Source organism: Poromitra crassiceps, assembly GCF_964638095.1.
Source record: "Poromitra crassiceps genome assembly, chromosome: 20".
NCBI classification, from domain to species: Eukaryota; Metazoa; Chordata; class Actinopteri; order Beryciformes; family Melamphaidae; genus Poromitra; species Poromitra crassiceps.
Genome location: NC_139637.1, coordinates 24,398,232 through 24,419,192, shown reverse-complemented (window position 1 = coordinate 24,419,192; position 20,961 = coordinate 24,398,232). Strand labels below are relative to the sequence as shown.

The 20,961-nt window shown below is 47.5% G+C and overlaps 1 protein-coding gene across 1 annotated transcript in view; it reads left to right on the top strand.

Annotated features, from left to right (window-relative positions):
• Window positions 1-20,961, top strand: part of huwe1 (HECT, UBA and WWE domain containing E3 ubiquitin protein ligase 1) — a 74,975-nt gene that overhangs the window by 19,125 nt on the left and 34,889 nt on the right. The window contains exons 12-41 of the mRNA XM_083657007.1: window positions 537-637; window positions 865-1,015; window positions 1,146-1,273; window positions 1,807-1,947; window positions 2,645-2,750; window positions 2,923-3,033; window positions 3,938-4,039; window positions 4,326-4,406; window positions 5,344-5,450; window positions 7,538-7,730; window positions 7,846-7,937; window positions 8,068-8,288; window positions 8,429-8,486; window positions 8,786-8,962; window positions 9,057-9,302; window positions 9,654-9,787; window positions 9,880-9,992; window positions 10,749-10,931; window positions 11,099-11,315; window positions 11,949-12,071; window positions 12,228-12,465; window positions 12,857-13,273; window positions 15,835-15,885; window positions 16,374-16,496; window positions 16,614-16,709; window positions 16,843-17,112; window positions 17,770-17,922; window positions 18,337-18,464; window positions 18,612-18,693; window positions 19,330-19,506. Coding sequence (XP_083513133.1) covers window positions 537-637; window positions 865-1,015; window positions 1,146-1,273; window positions 1,807-1,947; window positions 2,645-2,750; window positions 2,923-3,033; window positions 3,938-4,039; window positions 4,326-4,406; window positions 5,344-5,450; window positions 7,538-7,730; window positions 7,846-7,937; window positions 8,068-8,288; window positions 8,429-8,486; window positions 8,786-8,962; window positions 9,057-9,302; window positions 9,654-9,787; window positions 9,880-9,992; window positions 10,749-10,931; window positions 11,099-11,315; window positions 11,949-12,071; window positions 12,228-12,465; window positions 12,857-13,273; window positions 15,835-15,885; window positions 16,374-16,496; window positions 16,614-16,709; window positions 16,843-17,112; window positions 17,770-17,922; window positions 18,337-18,464; window positions 18,612-18,693; window positions 19,330-19,506 — 4,520 coding nt within the window. The remainder of the gene's footprint in view (window positions 1-536; window positions 638-864; window positions 1,016-1,145; window positions 1,274-1,806; window positions 1,948-2,644; window positions 2,751-2,922; window positions 3,034-3,937; window positions 4,040-4,325; window positions 4,407-5,343; window positions 5,451-7,537; window positions 7,731-7,845; window positions 7,938-8,067; window positions 8,289-8,428; window positions 8,487-8,785; window positions 8,963-9,056; window positions 9,303-9,653; window positions 9,788-9,879; window positions 9,993-10,748; window positions 10,932-11,098; window positions 11,316-11,948; window positions 12,072-12,227; window positions 12,466-12,856; window positions 13,274-15,834; window positions 15,886-16,373; window positions 16,497-16,613; window positions 16,710-16,842; window positions 17,113-17,769; window positions 17,923-18,336; window positions 18,465-18,611; window positions 18,694-19,329; window positions 19,507-20,961) is intronic.

The following is a 20,961-nucleotide window of genomic DNA, read 5'->3' as shown; positions in this document are numbered from 1 at the left end:
GATCCCAGATCGCGGTAACCAAGTCTCGTGAGAGTTGCGTTGCTGTGGCGGTGCACGCCACCATGTTTCGCTTGGAGTAAGGTAACAGAAGGCGTAGCCAATAGATTTAGGAAGTTATGGCTGAATATTTAGCTGATTTTGAGAATATGGACGAAGCATTTGGATTCGATGGCCGCCCGTATTTATTTGAGCTGGAGTAACGTTATATGGATACAAACTTGAAGAGCTGGACATGGAGAGACAGCTAAGAGGAGCAACAGTGACAGAGAGAGTGGGTGAACAAGCAAGGTAAACACAAGCGTTCACTTTCGCTCTCTTTTACAATAACAATCTGAGCCTGTGTTCTTTGCAACAATAAGCTTGTTTAGTGGACGTACGTTCAGGCTGCTGAGGTAGGAGGGGCATGCCCGGCTGTGATCTTTGTCAATACTGCACCCATTTCAAAAATGTGTTAAACACAACAAATTACACAAATAGGGTTGAAAAATAGCGAAATTCTCCTTTAAGTGCTGAATTGTTCTTGTGTTTCCTTGCAGTGTACTCTAATGCACTCCAGGAGTCAGCCAACAGTATTCTATATAATGGCTTGATAGAGGAGCTGGTGGATGTTCTACAGATTACAGACAAACAGCTTGTGGTAAGATCTCTGCTTCATCACTCTGTTGTTACACTTGGAAGTGTGTGCTGCATGCAATGTTAGCAGTACTGTGTGAAATTACATTCAATAAGATGCTATCATGGCTGTCGGCAGAGCAAGATTGCTTTCAACAGCATGTTGTCCATTCTTGTTTCATCCATTTCATCGAGTCCCTCATGTAGAATTTTATAAACTTTACGGAAATATCTGCTGCTTTTGCTCTTCAGGATATCAAGGCAGCGTCTTTGCGCACTTTAACTTCGATCGTCCATCTGGAGAGGACGCCCAAGCTTTCCAACATTATCGACTGCACCGGCACCGCCTCGTACCACGGCTTCCTGCCCGTGTTGGTGCGCAACTGTATACAAGCAATGATCGGTGAGGAGGTCAAAACGTCAACTTTCCATATGACACTTTTCCAGTGCATGGCAGAGAAAACAAACAAACCAGTTCTGTTTAATAAATGCATGATGGTCATTTGCTAACGTGTCATGGTTCTTTTCCTCAGACCCTTTGATGGAGCCCTACCCACACCAGTTTGCCACTGCGCTCTTCTCCTTCCTCTACCACCTGGCCAGCTATGATGCTGGAGGGGAAGCCCTGGTTTCTTGTGGCATGATGGAAGCCCTCCTCAAAGTATGTCCTGATCCTACTTCTAAATCACTACCAGTACTCGCATTCAATTATTATGGAGTACTCGCCAAAAAACAAAATCTAACTTAGGAATATGGTCTGAAATGGCCGGGAAAGCTAAATGTACTTGCTGGGCATGTATTTTCCAATTCCATCCCAACGGTTGATTGTTATGATTAGGCAAGTAAAACTACTTTGTTAAAGGTGCTGTAAGTGGTATTAAAATAAAAGTAAAATTTATACCAAATAAAATAAAAAATAAAGTGTTGAATAGCTCTTATTTTCGACAGCCATCACTAATATAGTGTTTGGGTCAGTGACATGGGTCCTCTGCTCTGCAGTATATAGAAAATACATTTTCTGGGATCGCATCCCACTTTTACCCAATCAGGAGTGAGGATTCCACAAATTTATTTTCTATTTAATCACTTACAACATGTTTAAATGAAAGCCCCCGTGTATATCCGTTTGTGTTCCATGAAAACCTTCTAATATGCATTTTCAATCTGCCCCATTTTCTCCATGTACTTTTGTAGGTGATCAAGTTCCTGGGCGACGAGCAGGATCAGATTACGTTTGTGACGCGGGCCGTGCGTGTCGTGGACCTCATCACCAACCTGGACATGGCTGCCTTTCAGTCCCACAGCGGCCTTGCCATCTTCATCTGCAGACTAGAGGTTGGTTATTATGCACTCGTTCCCCATCGCCCTGACGCAGCAGCAGCACTCTGCGCTCGCTCGCTCGCACACACACACGCACACACACACTCACACACACACACACTCACACACACACACACACTCACACACTCACACACTCACACTCACACACTCACACACTCACACACACACACACACACACTCACACACACACTCTCACACACACACACACACACACACACACACTCACACTCACACACACACAAGCTACAAAGGAATCTGTGCCAAACCTCTGGACTCACTCACCTCTCTCCCTCCCTCCCTCTCTCTCTCCCTCCCTCCCTCTCTCTCTCTCTCCCTCCCTCTCTCTCTCTCCCTCCCTCTCTCTCTCTCTCTCTCTCCCTCTCTCTCCCTCCACCTCTCTCCCTCCCTCCCTCTCTCTCTCTCTCTCTCTCTCTCTCTCTCTCTCTCTCCCTCTCTCTCCCTCCACCTCTCTCCCTCCCTCCCTCTCTCTCTCTCTCTCTCTCTCCACCTCCCTCCCTCTCCCTCTCTCTCTCTCTCTCTCTCTCTCTCTCTCTCTCTCCCTCTCTCTCCCTCCCTCCCTCTCTCTCTCTCTCTCTCTCTCTCCACCTCCCTCCCTCTCTCTCTCTCTCTCCACCTCTCCCCCCCTCTCCCTCTCTCTCTCTCCCCATCTCATTTATCTTCACACGTGCAGCATGAGGTGGACTTGTCGAGGAAAGAGTGCCCTTTTGTGATCAAGCCAAAGATCCAGAGGCCCAGCACGGCTGTGGAGTCTGAGGACATGGATACAGACATGGACAGTCAGTCCACTCATTCATTTTGCCTTTGGAACTTTCTCACATTTTGAAATCCATGTTTAAATAATTGAGTCTATAGTTTGCATTGGAAAAAGGCTATATGTCATTATGGCTAAGTGGTAAAGAGTCTCCGTCCTGCCGTTGATTTGGCCAACATCTTGTTGTGTTTCCGTAGTGTCAGAAGTTGCCATGGAAAGCAGCCCTGGCCCGTCAACATCTTCTGTTTCCAGACCAGAGGTGGACCACCGAGCACAAAGCAGTACTGTCAATACGCCTCCTCGTACAGGTACACACAGACGCCAGAGATAGGGACTTGGACTTGAGTCGCACTTGAGTCACACACACAGTGACTTGAGACTTGTCCTCAAAGACGTGAGACTTGACTTGGACTTGAGATTTGGGACTTGTGAACAATCTTTAGTTTTGTGTGCATTACCAGTAAGGAAAGGTCTACTAATAATAATGTTAACTAATCAATGCTGATGCTGTATTCTAATAGATAAAGAGTGTGGATAATACAGTAGCCTACATGCTTTGACTTCCTTAGTTTTAGCTATGCAGTGTTTGAAGCAGACCGGATAGCATGCAGCAGATGATAGAATGCTCATCCATAAGAGACTTGACTTGGACTTGTGCCCAAAGACTTGAGACTTGACTTGGACTATAGCTCAAAGACTTGAGACTTGACTTGGACCATAGCTCAAAGACTTGAGACTTGACTTGGACTATAGCTCAAAGACTTGAGACTTGACTTGGACTATAGCCCAAAGACTTGAGACTTCACTTGGACTATAGCTCAAAGACTTGAGACTTGACTTGGACTATAGCCCAAAGACTTGAGACTTGACTTGGACTATAGCTCAAAGACTTGAGACTTGACTTGGACTATAGCCCAAAGACTTGAGACTTCACTTGGACTATAGCTCAAAGACTTGAGACTTGACTTGGACTATAGCCCAAAGACTTGAGACTTGACTTGGACTATAGCCCAAAGACTTGAGACTTCACTTGGACTATAGCTCAAAGACTTGAGACTTGACTTGGACTATAGCCCAAAGACTTGAGACTTGACTTGGACTTGTAAAAAATGACTTGTGAGCATCTCCGACAGACACGCACACACATCCTTGCGTACAAACACTTGTCATTGATGAACTGTATCACCACGATGCCGTTCTCTCTGTCCACAGGCATGCAGTGTATCCCCCAGAGGGCTGCTTTGTTGAAGTCCATGCTCAACTTCTTAAAGAAAGCCATCCAGGACCCTGCCTTTTCTGATGGGATCCGCCATGGTGAGCCCTCTGCATCCTCTCACTTATTCTATATATAGACTCATGATCTATAAATAGACTCATGATCAAGGGTCTTATGCTAATATAGTGTTGTTTATACATATTGATCAGATTTATCATTTGAAGCCCTATAAGACCTATATGTTTCATTATGCAAATGTTTGAATGCCCTGGATGTGTCTTGGCTAACCTCAGTGTGTGTATTTCTCTCTCTCTGTCTCTCTCTCTCTCTCTCTCTCTCTCTGTCTCTGTCTGTCTCTCTCTCTGTCTCTCTCTCTCTCTCTAGTAATGGATGGGTCCTTGCCTACCTCACTCAAGCACATCATCAGTAATGCAGAATATTATGGCCCGTCACTCTTCCTATTAGGTGAGTACACACTACAGGAGCGCTTCAGAAACGCTCAGAGAAAAGATGCAAGCGCTCTATTTAGGGGTGTCAAAATTAATCGCTTAATCGATGCATCGCGATGCGGACGTGTGAATCGAATCATTGACAGATGAATCGTTTAAAGTTTTAATTTATGTTGACGTTCAGATTTTAAAGCACTTTCTAAGTAAAAAAAAAAAGGGAGTTGAGAATTGAGAATGTGATACTTTGAGCTGCGACAGTTTGAATCGTAATGGAATCGGCCAGTGAAGATTCACAGCCCTAACTCTACTCAAGTGACTTCAGAGATGCTGAGCAAAAAGGCAGACATCATATCGTTGGCAGTGTCTCGACCACACAGAATACAATGTGATCACATTTCATTGTCAGTTTGAAAGCGCCCCTCCAGTGTATTCTGTCATTTTGAAGGTACTTAACGTGTTGCTGGGTCCGGCCCCGATTAGCCACAGTGTTCCCCGGTCTATTTTGTTCACCTTATTTTGGGCTCAGTCATCAAAATAAGCTGTTTGTACAAACGGGTGATGATGCCAGACATTATACTGGTCTGACGAGTGACATGATAGACCCTAAATACAATATTTAGGGCTGTCCCAAACTACTATTTTCTTCTCGATTAATCCAACGACTATTTTTTCCGATGAGTCGATTAATCTAACTTTCTTTTTTTATATACTGAACCTCAAATTCAAAAGGATATTACGGTACTGTTTAAACTCGAGTAATATGCAGTTAAGATCATCACTGGCAAATAAATGTTTTTTCATTCATGTGTGGCAAGGAAAGTAATTGAAATGATTTAACTTACATCTATATATAAAAGGGTACAAGTGTCTTGTGTTCTTGTGATTTTTTTTTAACATCCCCTATATTTCTTTGTCTGTTCTCCTCCCGCCCTCCTCGTCTGTCTGGTTCTTAGCGACGGAGGTTGTGACGGTGTTTGTGTTCCAGGAGCCGTCCCTGCTCTCTTCCCTGCAGGATAATGGCCTCACCGATGTCATGCTGCACGCCCTCCTCATCAAAGACGTGAGTCTGCCAGCAGCACTGCCCCCTGTGTGCTGTGTCTACCTCCTCCCTGTCTCTGCCCCCTGTGTGCTGTGTCTACCTCCTCCCTGTCTCTGCCCCCTGTGTGCTGTGTCTACCTCCTCCCTGTCTCTGCCCCCTGTGTGCTGTGTCTACCTCCTCCCGGTCTCTGCCCCCTGTGTGCTGTGTCTACCTCCTCCCTGTCTCTGCCCCCCTGTGTGCTGTGTCTACCTCCTCCCTGTCTCTGCCCCCTGTGTGCTGTGTCTACCTCCTCCCTGTCTCTGCCCCCTGTGTGCTGTGTCTACCTTCTCCCTGTCTCTGCCCCCTGTGTGCTGTGTCTACCTTCTCCCTGTCTCTGCCCCCTGTGTGCTGTGTCTACCGTCTGCTGGTCTCTGCCCCCTGTGTGCTGTGTCTACCTTCTCCCTGTCTCTGCCCCCTGTGTGCTGTGTCTACCTTCTCCCTGTCTCTGCCCCCTGTGTGCTGTGTCTACCTTCTCCCTGTCTCTGCCCCCTGTGTGCTGTGTCTACCTCCTCCCTGTCTCTGCCCCCTGTGTGCTGTGTCTACCTTCTCCCTGTCTCTGCCCCCTGTGTGCTGTGTCTACCTCCTCCCTGTCTCTGCCCCCTGTGTGCTGTCTACCTTCTCCCTGTCTCTGCCCCCTGTGTGCTGTGTCTACCTCCTCCCTGTCTCTGCCCCCTGTGTGCTGTCTACCTCCTCCCTGTCTCTGCCCCCTGTGTGCTGTGTCTACCTTCTCCCTGCCTCTGCCCCCTGTGTGCTGTGTCTACCTCCTCTCTGTCTCTGCCCCCTGTGTGCTGTGTCTACCTTCTCCCTGCCTCTGCCCCCTGTGTGCTGTGTCTACCTCCTCCCTGTCTCTGCCCCCTGTGTGCTGTGTCTACCTCCTCCCTGTCTCTGCCCCCTGTGTGCTGTGTCTACCTCCTCTCTGTCTCTGCCCCCTGTGTGCTGTGTCTACCTCCTCCTGGTCTCTGCCCCCTGTGTGCTGTGTCTACCTCCTCTCTGTCTCTGCCCCCTGTGTGCTGTGTCTACCTTCTCCCTGCCTCTGCCCCCTGTGTGCTGTGTCTACCTTCTCCCTGTCTCTGCCCCCTGTGTGCTGTGTCTACCTCCTCTCTGTCTCTGCCCCGTGTGTGCTGTGTCTACCTCCTCCCTGTCTCTGCCCCCTGTGTGCTGTGTCTACCTCCTCCCTGTTTCTGCCCCCTGTGTGCTGTGTCTACCTCCTCTCTGTCTCTGCCCCCTGTGTGCTGTGTCTACCTCCTCTCTGTCTCTGCCCCCTGTGTGCTGTGTCTACCTCCTCCCTGTCTCTGCCCCCTGTGTGCTGTGTCTACCTCCTCCCTGTCTCTGCCCCCTGTGTGCTGTGTCTACCTCCTCCCTGTCTCTGCCCCCTGTGTGCTGTGTCTACCTTCTGTCTCTGCCCCCTGTGTGCTGTGTCTACCTCCTCCCTGTCTCTGCCCCCTGTGTGCTGTGTCTACCTTCTGTCTCTGCCCCCTGTGTGCTGTGTCTTCCCTGTCTCTGCCCCCTGTGTGCTGTGTCTACCTCCTCTCTGTCTCTGCCCCCTGTGTGCTGTGTCTACCTCCTTTCTGTCTCTGCCCCCTGGGTGCTGTGTCTTCCCCCCCCCCCTGTCTCTGCCCCTGTGTGCTGTGTCTACCTCCTCCCTGTCTCTTTTATCTTCCTCTTTTCTCTTCTCTTCTCCTCTGACACTTCACTTCCCTCCCTCTCGTTTCCTCTCACCTCACCACCACACATATGATTTAAATGTCACATTTTCTCTTCCAGCTGGCTCTCTGCAAAGCAGGGCCAGTAAACTGCCTTTGCAGGCTTCTCCCTTTTCCATCTTTGCCTTCATCTTTTTGCTCTTTGTTTTTTGAGATTCTTCAGTCCAACCACAGTATCAAAGATTTTTCGCTTTGTTTCTCTTGGACATTTTTATATTCCTTGTTATGAGATCTTTCTGGTCCTCAAACTGTCTTCGCCCTTTGGCTCCCCCCTGCTCCTCCCTCACAGTTAACCCATCCCTCGCCACTCTCTCACCCTGTCTTCCTCCTTTTTTTCCCCCTTTCTGCCTATTCTCTCTCTCACAGTGTTTCTCTCTGCAGGTTCCTGCGACGCGCGAGGTGCTGGGCTCCCTCCCCAACGTGTTCAGCGCGCTGTGCTTGAACGCCCGCGGCCTGCACTCCTTCGTTCAATGCCAGCCCTTTGAGCGCCTCTTCAAAGTGCTTCTGTCGCCCGACTACCTGCCGGCCATGCGGCGGCGGCGCAGCTCTGACCCACTGGGTGAGTTGGGGCGGTTTTGTGGGTGTTGTTTCTGCCAGTATTATTCAGATCTGCTGTTGCTCTGCTGCTTGAGGTGGAGATTATGTTGGATTATATGTTCCATGTGTGCCTACAGGTGACACTGCGTCCAACTTGGGCAGTGCCGTGGATGAGCTCATGAGGCACCAACCCACTTTGAAGACTGACGCCACCACTGCCATCATTAAGGTGGGGTACCCCGAATATTTTTTTTTTGTAATTTGAATAAATATATTTTTTACTCCTAATGAACAATGGCTTGCATTGATTGGTTGTCGGCAAGTTATCCAGCAGGATAACAAATGAATTTGCGTTACAGTTACTGGAGGAGATCTGTAACCTGGGCCGAGCCCCTGAGTACATCTGTCAGAAGCCGTCCATCCAGAAGGCAGACGGCACGGTGACGGTGCCCCCGGCACGCTCCAGCCACGCCGCAGAGGAGGCCTCGAGCGAGGACGAAGAGGAGGAGGAGGCTCTCCACACCTTCAGCCAGCAGCAGGGGGAGCCAGAGAGCAACAGACAGTCAGTGCCACTTGAACTGTATGACGCTGAGTTCATAACACACTAGAGTAGAACAACAACTCCTTTACCAAAGTTTGACTTTTCACTGGATTTATTTCATTTCACTCGTTTTATTTTGGTAGTTGTCATTTTGACGTTGTGCGCTTTTCTTCTTGCAGGGTGGTCGGCACTGAGGAGCGGATTCCCATTCCTCTGATGGATTATATCCTGAATGTGGTGAGTGTTGACACTTGAACAGTTTTGTCTCTTTGGTTTGTTCTGAAATCTTCAGAATTATTAGGTTGACGTTTATGTCTCAAAAGGGACTTTACAGATAATGAGCCTACCTAGATTTGACTAATCAATCAATGATAGAACAGAATTGATGCAACGCAAAACAAGACACAATTTAAAGTTTTAGCGAGACATAAAAGTCCTACCCATTCTACATAGCCTAGCCTACCCTGCACCACTAAGGAGTGCACACCTAAAGCTTTAGTTCAGTCAATGATTTTTGGATGCGTTATGTTTTCCAGATGAAGTTTGTGGAGTCCATACTGAGCAACAATACCACAGACGACCACTGTCAGGAGTTTGTCAACCAGAAGGGGCTTCTACCCCTAGTTTCTATCCTGGGCCTGCCCAACTTGCCCATAGACTTCCCCACCTCTGCTGCCTGCCAAGCTGTGGCCGGTGTCTGCAAGTCCATACTGGTGAGACAAAACTAATCATCATCACTGGTGTGGTGGTCTGATCACTTTGGATTGAGACTGAAGCAAGCTTCCTCTTCCTTCCTTCCCCCTCTAGACCCTGTCTCATGAGCCCAAGGTGCTCCAGGAGGGCCTGTGCCAGCTGGATAGCATCCTGACAGCCCTGGAGCCTCTCCACCGACCCATCGAGGTGCCCGGCGGCTCTGTGCTCCTCAGAGAGCTGGCCAACGCCGGCCATGTCACCGACGCCACGCTCTCTGCCCGCGCCACGCCACTGCTGCACGCGCTGACCGCAGCGCACGCCTACATCCTCATGTTTGTCCATACTTGCAGGGTTGGACAGGTACATATTGATGTGTTTCTTTGACGTTCTTTATATTTATATATCTGTTGTTGCTGTTATTTTGTCCTTATCAGCAGTTGCTGTTTTAGAAGTTATCCACCTGGCTAATTTATTTTGGTTGTATATCGAGGCTTGCTCCTGGGCCTATTGCAGGATCCATTCCTCTAAGTTGTTTTGGTTTAAGAACAGCATGTTAGATATTTATGTTATGATATATGGACAATTGTGATCAGAAATGAGACCAGATGGTTCTTTTCCATGGTATTTATTTACATTGGCATTATGGCTAAATGAATGTAGAGGAAAGATGGATTGTTGTTCTTAAACGTGTGTCTTCCTTCTTCTGTGCAGAGTGAGATCAGGGCCATCTCAGTGAACCAGTGGGGCTCCCAGCTCGGTCTGAGTGTCCTCAACAAGCTGAGCCAGCTCTACTGCTCTCTGGTGTGGGAGAGCACCGTGCTGCTCTCCCTGTGCACACCCAACAGGTGAGTCTCTGACTACTCTTACCTGTCCCACCTTCTCTCTTCACTCTGCTTTCAGTCAGCTATATAAGCCTCTCTCATGTCTGTGTTAACAGTCTGCCTCCAGGCTGTGAGTTTGGCCAGGCCGACATGCAGAAACTGGTGCCCAAGGAGGAGAAGCCATCTGGCAGCACTGTAGCAGCCACACCCTCTGGCTCCAGGAAAGCTGGTAATGAAGCCGTTTGACTTGACTTAGGGCTGTCCCAAACCATTATCTTTGATTCATCTAACGACTATTTTTCAGATTAGTCGATTAATCTAACAATTTCTTTTATATATATATATACTGAACCTCAAATTCAAAAGGATTGCTGACAGATTAATGTTTAAACTGGAGTAATATGCAGTTAAGATAATCACTGGCAAAGCAGGGATGCAAATGTCATGGCTAGTGAAAAAGGTGACGGATACCAGGGCAGACATAAAACCACTCAGAAATCCTCCTATTTTAGGATGAAAAAGGTGGCTGTCACCTAAAGGTGACTAGTTTACATCCCTGTAAGTGACCAACGTTATACTAACAGACACGTTCCATGTGTTGATAATCCTACTGTATGCGTGATCAAAACGTCCGTTAAAACGCTTCCACTAGCCGAGAACAACAATATGACTTCCGGTCTGATTTTCTTTCCTAAATAAAAACCATTCTACACAAGTCTAACGCACGCAGAAGACATTAAAAACTTTTATTTTGAAATCTGATATTGGAACGTAGTTATCTACTATATTAATTATCTTTGCTTCACTTCATTTTGATGCATCGGTGCACGTTATGCAAGTCGACGCCTTTTACGTAGTCGTCGACGTTGACTGCATTGACGCGTCAGGACAGCCCTACTTGACTATTACAACGTTGCCCAGCCATGTTCCTTGGATCAATTCTGACAATTGTCCCTTGGTCAACTCTCTTGTTCACCCTCCTCAGCTGAGTCTGATGCACCAGCTGTGGATGCATCTGCTGGGGGGCTGCTGGAAGGCATGGGCCTAGATGGAGACACCCTGGCCCCCATGGAGACTGATGAGCCCACTACCACCGATCCCAAGGCCAAGTCCAAACTTAGCCCAGCTATGGCCACTCGCATCAAGCAAATCAAACCACTGCTCTCTGGTGAGTAGAAATCAGCTTTGTTCCATTTGTGTTTATTATTTGAGAGATTATATGGGGACTCAAATGTCATTCAGTATTTTTTATTTTTTTACTATAAGTTAAATTATTGACATTAACTCTTAATTCTCCATCCTCTCACTAACCCCCTCGTCCCTGTCTTTCTCCAGCCTCGTCTCGTCTAGGCAGGGCTCTGGCTGAGCTCTTCGGCCTGCTTGTCAAGCTGTGTGTGGGGTCCCCGGTGCGCCAGCGCCGCTCCCACCACGCCACCAGCACGGGCACCACCCCCACGCCCGCTGCCCGCGCCACCGCCTCGTCCCTCACCAAGCTCCTCACCAAGGGTCTGAGCTGGCAGCCTCCACCCTACACCCCCACCCCTCGCTTTAGGTAAGCATAGCCCACACCCTCCACCCTACACACCCACCCCTCGCTTTAGGTAAGCATAGCCCACACCCTCCACCCTACACACCCACCCCTCACTTTAGGTAAGCATAGCCCACACCCTCCACCCTACACACCCACCCCTCACTTTAGGTAAGCATAGCCCGCTCCACCTACTTTCCCCCCTTTTTTTACTATTGTCTGTGTAAGTTCATTTCTCAGACATCCAGGTAATGGAAGTTTTAAAAATAATTTATTATTAAAAACACTGGACTAAAAAAACGATATAAAACAAGACGTTTCGGTGTTCATCCACACACCATCATCAGTTGTAAATGCAGCAGGAAGTAACTCTGGCAAGAAAAGTCACATGACAAACACATGGCATGAAGTCACATGACTTCTTGAGATGTAGTCCTTAGTGTGTGTTTGCCAGAGAAGATGGTGTCCTCAGCAGCTTACGGTGGTGCCCCACCCCCCCCCACTTGTGAGGCGGAGCATGTTGGTTTTGTCCATAAAGCTTCGAGGAACAGTTTTTTAAAGACGTCATTGTAGGCTGAGGAGGACAAGTGATGTCTATCTTAACTATGATGCATTGCACACAGCAGCAGCGGTGACCTGGTGTTTTTCTTCTCGCAGGCTGACCTTCTTCATCTGCTCTGTGGGCTTCACCTCTCCCATGCTGTTTGATGAGAGGAAGTACCCCTACCACCTGATGCTGCAGAAGTTCTTCTGCTCCGGGGGGCACGATGCCCTGTTTGAGTGAGTGTGCTGCTGCCCATCACACTTAGCAGTGATATATCAAGATGAAGGACAATATTCTGTTTTGTTAGCGTGCTAATACCGGCAATGCCCCAAATATACTGTATATATTTTTAACAGCAGTCGTATTGGCCTTGTTTCTCCCTCTCTGTGTAGGACATTTAACTGGGCCCTGTCCATGGGCGGTAAGGTGCCTGTGTCTGAGGGCTTGGAGCACACTGATCTGCCAGATGGCACAGGGGAGTTCCTGGATGCCTGGCTAATGCTGGTGGAGAAGATGGTGAACCCCAGCACTGTGCTGGACTCGCCCCACTCCCTGCCAGCCAAAGTGCCCGGGATCACCCCTACCATGCCCCAGTTCAGTGCCCTGCGCTTCCTCATAGTCACGCAAAAGGTCAGTGTCCATCACCTTTAGTAGGTAGAGCACTGACTATAGAATTGCTTCGTATCTCACAGCGTTTGTGTGAGAATCCCTATGGGTTTATGTTACTAATTTCACTGGTGGGTAGTAGACATACCACACATGTATGTTGTTATTGTAACAAATAGTAATATGAATATTATTGTAATAAATATTATTTATTCATAATATTAATCTTATTGTAATAAATATTATTTATTCATAATATTAATATTATTGTAATAAATATTATTTAGTCATAATATTAATATTATTGTAATAAATATGATTTATTCATAATATTAATATTATTGTAATACATATTATTTATTCATAATATTAATATTATTGTAATAAATAAAAACCCACATTTTCCTTCCCAAAGGCGGCGTTCAACTGCATCCGCAGCCTCTGGAACAGGAAGCCCCTGAAGGTGTACGGAGGCAGGATGGCTGAGTCCATGCTGGCCATCCTCTGCCACATACTGAGAGGGGAGCCTGTGATCCAGGAGCGCCTGGCCAAGGAGAGAGAGGGCACGGTGCGCCCAGAGGAGGAGGGGGGGGCCTCCACCACGGGGCCCGTGGCCCCCACCCCTGCACCTGGAACTGCTGCTGCTGTTGCCGCCGCCGCCGCTGCTGCTGCTGCTGCTGCTGCGGCTGCTGCTGTGACAGCTGGAGAGGGACCACCAGCGGCTGGAACAGCTCCTGCAGCCCCAGCAGGAGGAGGAGGAGGATCTGCTGATGACTCCAGCAACTCCACCCCACGCCGTGAACCTCAGGTCAACCAGGCCCAGCTCACACAGGTATGGGGGGAAAACGCTGTCTGAAGCTCTGACACCGGTTTTGTCTGTTCCTTCTAGGGTTGTGCGATGTCAGTAAATTATCCATCGTGATTATTCCACAGTGAACCATCGTGATCCACGATGGCATCGTCATTGGCGCGGGTGGGGGGAATAATTAATCATTTATGAAGTCGCTGCGGTGCGGTAATGCCATTCATTGCAATGCGTTCATTAACAACTGGACAGCTGAGCTCTTCACGGAGACCAGCGGGCTTCGATAGGCTACTATTAGCCTCTGTGCTAACAGCACAGAGCCAGGCGACTGAATGAAGCAGTACCAGCAATTTGAACGGCGCAAATAACAAAATGTTAACGTTACAGGTCCTCTGTTAACGTTACAGGTCCTCACCAACAACGTGTGTGTTGAATTTAACTAGCTGGCAGTAAACTGACTGAATTACTGGCTGATATAACGTTAGATTCGCGTGGGCTTTTGAACCTAATGAGAGCGATTTGACGAGAGGAGAGTTGAGAGAGAAACACAGCTGCTGCTGTAGCCTCAACGCGAGACTGATCAGTCATTCATACGAGTCTAGCGTTGAGGTAGCCTGGGTGAACCCAGCCTCCACGTGACCTGCTCTCAGACCTGTTCTCAGTCACTACACTAGTGACTGGGAACTCTGAGAGCAGATCACGTGGGGGCTGGGTTTACCTAGGCTAGCGTTGAGGCTGCTGCTGTGAGCGACTTCAACTTTCACTTTGGAAACAGGCGAGTTAAATTCACAGTTGAAGACTTGTAATCACTTTGGGTTGAAAACAGGAAAGAACGTGAAGTTTCTTCTTTGTCTTAAAAGTGTTTGCAACAAAAGAACTGACTTCTCATGCACGGGGGACGCCCCGGCGACATTAAACAAGCGCGCCTCCCAGTGCAGAGAAGCACTAGAGAGGAGGAGGGGGAGGGGAGGCTTCTCTGAGTCTGAACTGGGAGCGCTCGTTTAATGCCGCCGGCGCGTCCCCCACGCGTCACGGTAAGTGGACTTGGTATTTTTTATGATTAAAACGGCACAAATTTATTTCGAACAGATAATTAATCACGATGATCCGATGTAGAAGGCTCAGAGGTCGATGGGGGGTCGGCCAATCACGATGGTCGATGCCATCGTCCATCGTGCCAACCCTAGTTCCTTCATTGCCAGGGTTTCCCCTGGCTTTGTGAAGCGCTTGGGTGGGAGGCGGGGTGTGTGGTCTATTGACAGAACTAGGGGTGGGAATCGCTGAGTAGCTCACGATACGATATCGTCACGATACTTGGCCCCCGATAACGATATTATCACGATACTGCGATACTGCGATAATCGATATATTGGAAGACGATACATCACGATACCTGTGTAACTGAAGAGAAAAAAATACCCCTAAAAGGCAATAAGCAGGTATTATGTATTTATTAGCAGAATTGACATGAACTCTCTCAGAGTTCACTCACTCACTCATACCATTTTCGATACCACGGAGGAAAAGTTACACATTAAGTCTTTTTATTATTATTATTAAAACAAGAAAACCTATATAACCTACCTACCTATATAATTTCTAAAAGATATTAATGATCAAACATTTCCATTCATGTAGCCTACAGTATTTATGTTTTTGTTTCAACTACAAACATAAATAAACGTCAACTTGAAACTATGTTTCAACTACCACACACAGCATAATATTTTAGCCTGTTTATTAAAAAAAAAAAAAAAAAAAAAAAAAATTTTAATAAACATATCGATACTTGGTGCCAGTGTATCGATAACGTATCGCAAGTGGAAATATCGCGATACCGTGAGTATCGATATTTTGTCCCACCCCTAGACAGAACAGATGATAACAAACAGAATTTCCCCAAAACTCAAAACAAGTTACTCATCTTCAAACTGAGAATTTAGGAATGACAAATGTCAGTGAGTGACACGTCCTCACTGACCTACTATCTATCTCCCCTGCAGTACCGACCACTCGTCGTCCTCTATCAGACAGCATGCTGTGACTCTGCCTCCGTTTACAGGACAGCTAAGAGTCACTTAATTTATTTCACTTATCGTTACAATCGATCATCTTAAGATGCTAAAGAAAGTTGACCAGAGACTAGGGTTGGGTCGATTTCCGGTTTTGCAGGTCAGGTCCGGTGTAGTATTCTAGTATTCTAGTATTCTAATGGCAGGGAAAACCCTGAATTTGCTGTTTGCACATTAGGTGTTGTGTGTGTGTGTACGCATCATTGTGCCACATTGTGATACATTTCATTTTAATTGTATGTATTTTATTTATGTATTTTCGCTCTTCAGTTGTTTGTAGTTTTGACAGATTGTCCCACTGGCCCAACTGTGGTTTGTTCCTGCAGCCTCGTCAGTATCGGGCCGTTTGCTGCGCGTTACTGCTGCAGGCAGTTTTAACACTATACAGGTCAACTGCGTAATTGGCTCATCTAGGTGGCCGTGTTGAAGTGAGATGAAGTAAAAACAGAGCTGCTGTGTTCCTCCCCCATATTCTGCATGAACTGAATTGTGGGACGCCCATTTCTCTTGTGACAGGAAAGGGACAGAGGGAGCCTCCCACAGTCCCGCCAGCAGCAGCTCCAGCAGGTATAAGAGCCATCAGGGAAGAAGGGGGAGAAGTTGGCAGGAGAGCGAGGGAGCAAAGATTAAAAGAAAAGAAAGTGTGAAGAGAGGGAAGACTTAATTGAGCTAGAAAACGGCTAAGGAGGATTTTAATCCGATTAAGGGGAATTCAAGGTGTGAGGTTGAGGATGAGAAGAATAGTGGTGGCAAGGAAACAGTTCTGTGATGAGAGATGCTTTGTGGAGAACGGGTGGCTGAGGCCACTCGACTGCTATTAAAATAAAAATGAAAGTGAGGAGAAGGAAGATGTGGAGGAATGTTTCCTCGACTTTCATAATCATAACAGAACTGACTTTTCCTCGCCCTTCATGACCTTTATGACTCTTTTGTCCAGCCCTTATCCTTTGGGGGGCTCATCATCCCCTGTTCTTTTCCTTTGCCCTTCGTTCTTGACCATCTCTCTGTCCACTTCTCTAACCTGACCTCCTTTTTCTTCTGTGCTGCTCCTCCAGCTGATGGACATGGGCTTCTCGAGAGAGCATGCCATGGAGGCCTTGCTCAACACCAGTACCATGGAGCAGGCCACGGAGTACCTGCTCACGCATCCTCCCCCCCTTCTCAGTGGAGCCGTCAGGGTAAGACGACGACACCAACAGAAATGCACAAATCTCTTTTCCGTTCTTCCCATCTTTACACGAGGCGAAACCCAGGCGGCTGACATTTTTGCTCCTCTCGCCTTGTGTGTCTACTAGGACCTGACCATGTCTGAAGAGGACCAGATGATGAGGGCCATTGCCATGTCACTCGGTCAAGAGGTCAGCATGGAGCAACGCTCTGACTCTCCTGAGGTGCGCCGTCCTCAAGAACACAACCTGTGGCTGAATGAAACCTCATGAATGGAGAACCGGGCCCACTTATTAGGCAACCTAAGCTGTTGACGTGATCGTCTCTGTCTCTCTGGCTCTCTGTCTCCCCCCTCAGGAGGCGGCTCGTCGGCGCGAGGAAGACGACAGGCGAGCCAGGGAGCGGGCGGAGGAGGAGGAGGCCCGCTGCCTGGAGCGCTTCATGGAGGCGGAGCCCCTGGACCCCCAGGAGCTGCACACCTTCACCGACTCCATGCTGCCCGGCTGCTTCCACCTGCTGGACGAGCTGCCCGACACCGTCTACCGCCTCTGTGACCTGCTGATGACGGCCATCAAGAGGAGCGGCCCCGAGTACAGAGACCTCATCCTGGGACAAGTTGTGCACCAGGTCAGTGGATGATGACACTCCCAAGGAAAATAGGAGAGAAGTGAATCACCTAGTGGTTAGAGGCTGGTACTACCTTTTACATGTGATGCATTTTGTGCTCCAAGAAGATTTGATGAAGTGGTCTCTGGATGTCTTTTGGTGCCATGATAAGGTACCTGATCAGCCAGTAGCAGATTGCAGTAGCAGTCTCTACAATTAGGCCTAGACTACAATTAGGCCTAGACTGCAATTAGTCGCTGATCTTTTTGGAGGAAGGTTTCTCTTTAATTGCAGGGGGGATGAACAAAATAATGGTTGCATAATAATATATCAAGTACCTAATAAGTAAGAGAGCTATCAGAACATCATTATTCTTTCTTGGAGTGTCGTCATACAGTTCTTAATCTGTGTGTAGTGGACTGTTGGGCTGGTCCTGAAGAAGGAGACCCTCCAATTCTTAGTTTGATTGATTCATTAGATAAGACCATTTCCATTCTTTCATTCCACGGCTTCAGGGGTTGTGCTCCTTGCACCACATGTGTTGAAACTTGATGAAACTTAACACACCCTGTAACAGTAGAGTAAACAGGAAGTGGAAATTAGAGATTTAAATTGCCCAGAGGATGTCAGATCTGTGTGTGTTATCAGCCTGATGGTGTGCGTGTTGTGTGTGTGTAGGTGTGGGATGCAGCAGATGTTCTGATCAAAGCGGCGGTGCCCCTGACCACCAGCGACACCAAGACGGTGTCCGAGTGGACCAGGCAGATGGCCACGCTGCCCCAGGCCTCCAAACTGGCAACTCGAATTCTGCTGCTCACACTGCTCTTTGAGGTAACGACACAAACGCCACATACAATATTGCAGTGGTTCTCAAATGGGCGTCCGGGGACCCCCAGGGGTTCCAGGGGGTCCCCAGCCAAAAGCGGGGTGATTTATTTTCGCTATAATTCCATTCATAAGTAACACAATGACTATTTTGGTCATGGGTTTTATACACTTTCTGTAATAAAACATCTAAAAATCTTATTAAAATCCTATCAAATGGGCGTCCGTGGTCTTAATCTTTGTCAGTTTAGGGGTCCTTCATGTGAAAAATGTTGAGAACCACTGCGATATTGTACCCTGTGAATATTCACACACTCGCTAAACGCGGAATCACTTTCCCGTAATCGTTAAGTAACACACATCCCGGAGTTTCACATTTGTGTCCTTTTCTTTTTCCTCCTCCTCCTCCTCTTCCTGAAGGAGCTGAAGTTGTTGTGTGCCAGAGTGGTGGAGAACAGCGGGATACTTGATATGCTGATTAAGCTCCTGGAGGTGGTGCAGCCCTGTCTGCAGGCTGCCAAAGAACAGAAGGACATCCAGACACCAAAGTGAGTCCTGCTGCACCGCTTCTACAGACACATCTCTTTCTACGGAGCCGACAGATTAGGATCATTAACAAGACACACTAGCTGTTCACCATGATTAACCTGCAATAGTAAGGTTATCTATTTATCTTGTCCCGTTTTCTCTTACAGGTGGATCACCCCAGTACTGTTGATCATTGACTTCTATGAGAAGATGGCGGTCTCCTCCAAGCGCAGAGCACAAATGAACAAGGTAAAAATTCAGCCCAATTAAACAAAGCCATAGTTGTAAATGAAGTGGCCGAACACAACCATATGAATGAATGGGAAGGTGTAAGTCAAAGTGGATTCTGAGTATCTCAAACGGCCTGGTTGTCGACGGGCACCAGTAACGGAAGTCATCGAGCACCGCTCTCTGGGGTGCAGTTGATGCGTTGATGTAGCCACTCATGATATACTTTGCGTAAAACTGCAGTTTAAAGATAAATAACATCATATCCAGGCCTGGGCTCTGCGAAAGGAGGTGTAAAATTATAGGTTTAAAAGGTATTCTATTACAAGAAAACTAAGTCATTAAACATGTTTTCTTATATAGCCATGATCTACCAACTGAACAAATATTATCTGATTTTATGCAAACCCAATGATGTTTCAAGTCCTCTGTAAGTTTTGAGCTATTTTTGCAACTACTACGCTTGTCGCTTAACGCACTTTTTATGCTGTTTTTCAAAGTTCGGTTGTGATGCTTTTAAATATCTATTTTATCCTCTTCTTTTATTCTTTTATTTTCTTCTGTCATCCATTTTATGTGAAGCACTTTGAGTTGCCTCTGTGTATGAAATGCGCTATACAAATAAACTTGACTTGACTACTTTTGGTCTCCCTCCAGTACCTGCAGCCTAACGGCAATAACTGGAGATGGTTTGATGACCGCTCAGGCCGCTGGTGCAGCTACAGCGCTTCAAACAATAGCACCATCGACTCGGCGTGGAGGGCAGGGGAGAGCAGTGTCCGCTTCACAGCCGGACGCAGGAGATACACCGTGCAGTTTAACACCATGGTGCAGGTATGGACCAACACTATTAAAGCAAATTTATACTGACTGCGGAGTGTCCGGTGTCCGCGGTAAGACCGTTCTCTCCGCAGAGGCACATCTTTTTATGGTAAATACGGTAGGAGTGCAGTGTCTGCGGAGAGCGGAGAATCCCCCTCCAGGCTCCCGTTGTATTTTTAGCGAGAATGCAAATGTCACATCAGTTCTTCCGTGTGTGATCCTGATTTATATCGGCGAATAATCAATCCTAGTGCAATTGTAGGCTATTTTCACTTTGTTTTTAGCAAGTACCGTAAATTCCGGACTATAAGCCGCGGCTTTTTTCCCGTTTTTTGGCCCCTGCGGCTTATATAACGGTGCGTCTTATCTATGGATTTTTTCAGAAAAAAAAAAAAAAATCTCTCTTTTTTAGCACTCTTTCTAACTATAAATCCACTTCTGTTTTAATTTCCTCTCTTGCCCTCTTTTCACCACACCGCGGACACTGTGTGCACTGTAAAAATAAACAACGGTGGTGTTGTGTTATGTTGTTTTGTTGAAATGTTACGGTAATACGGTAAATGGGAGCTTCCTCAAACAGCCATCTCTTTCCCGACAATCCCCTCTGTGCGTGACCACTTACATATGGTAATTACGGTAAGCAAACGGCCACTCGGCCATCAACTCCCTCCCCCGACTACCAGGAGAAAATCACAAACTTCGGCGAATTCACACAAAGGAAGATCAAGGAATATTCCATCGAACCGGAGCAGATCATAAATATGGATGAAGTGCCTTTGACGTTCGACCTGCCACTCACTCGGACTGTTAACAAGAAGCGCCCTGGAGGATTCTTTCACCAAAAAAAAGCTTTGCTCGTTCTCGACAGCATGAGAACGAGCAGTAGAAGCAACACTCTCACTTACCATGGGGAAGGTACGCAGAAATTTACACGAGGCAGCTTTCAAGTTGAAAGCAGTCAATCTCGCATTAAAAGAGGGAAACAGAGCAGCCGCGCGTAACCTGGGCATCGATGAGTCAATGGTGAGGCGTTGGACGGTGCAGCAGGAGGAACTGTCTCAGCACGGAATATTATAGGAGTGTGAAAACATCCACAATCACCAACGGGTTCCAAAACGCTGGACTGCTGCGGGATGAAGAGGATGAGCCGCCACAGCTGGCGCTGAGGGCCGTCAGAGGCTTCAGAGGCTGTTCGATGCCGACAGTGACGAAGAGGAGTTCGTTGGTTTTGAGTGACAATGAAGGAGAGAGGAGAGTGGTTGACGAAGCCACCCTGAACCTGTTCGTTTCCGACACTGAAGATGAGGACTTTGGTGGTTTCAATACGCAGGAAGAAGAGGAAGACGAGGATTAGTGACTTGACTTCTCTGGTTACAGGTTTGCTGCACATATAGCCTATTGTTGTGTGATTTTGTCTGGGGATTAGTGACCTGACTTTTGTTTTGTTTTGTTGAAATGTTAATAAAT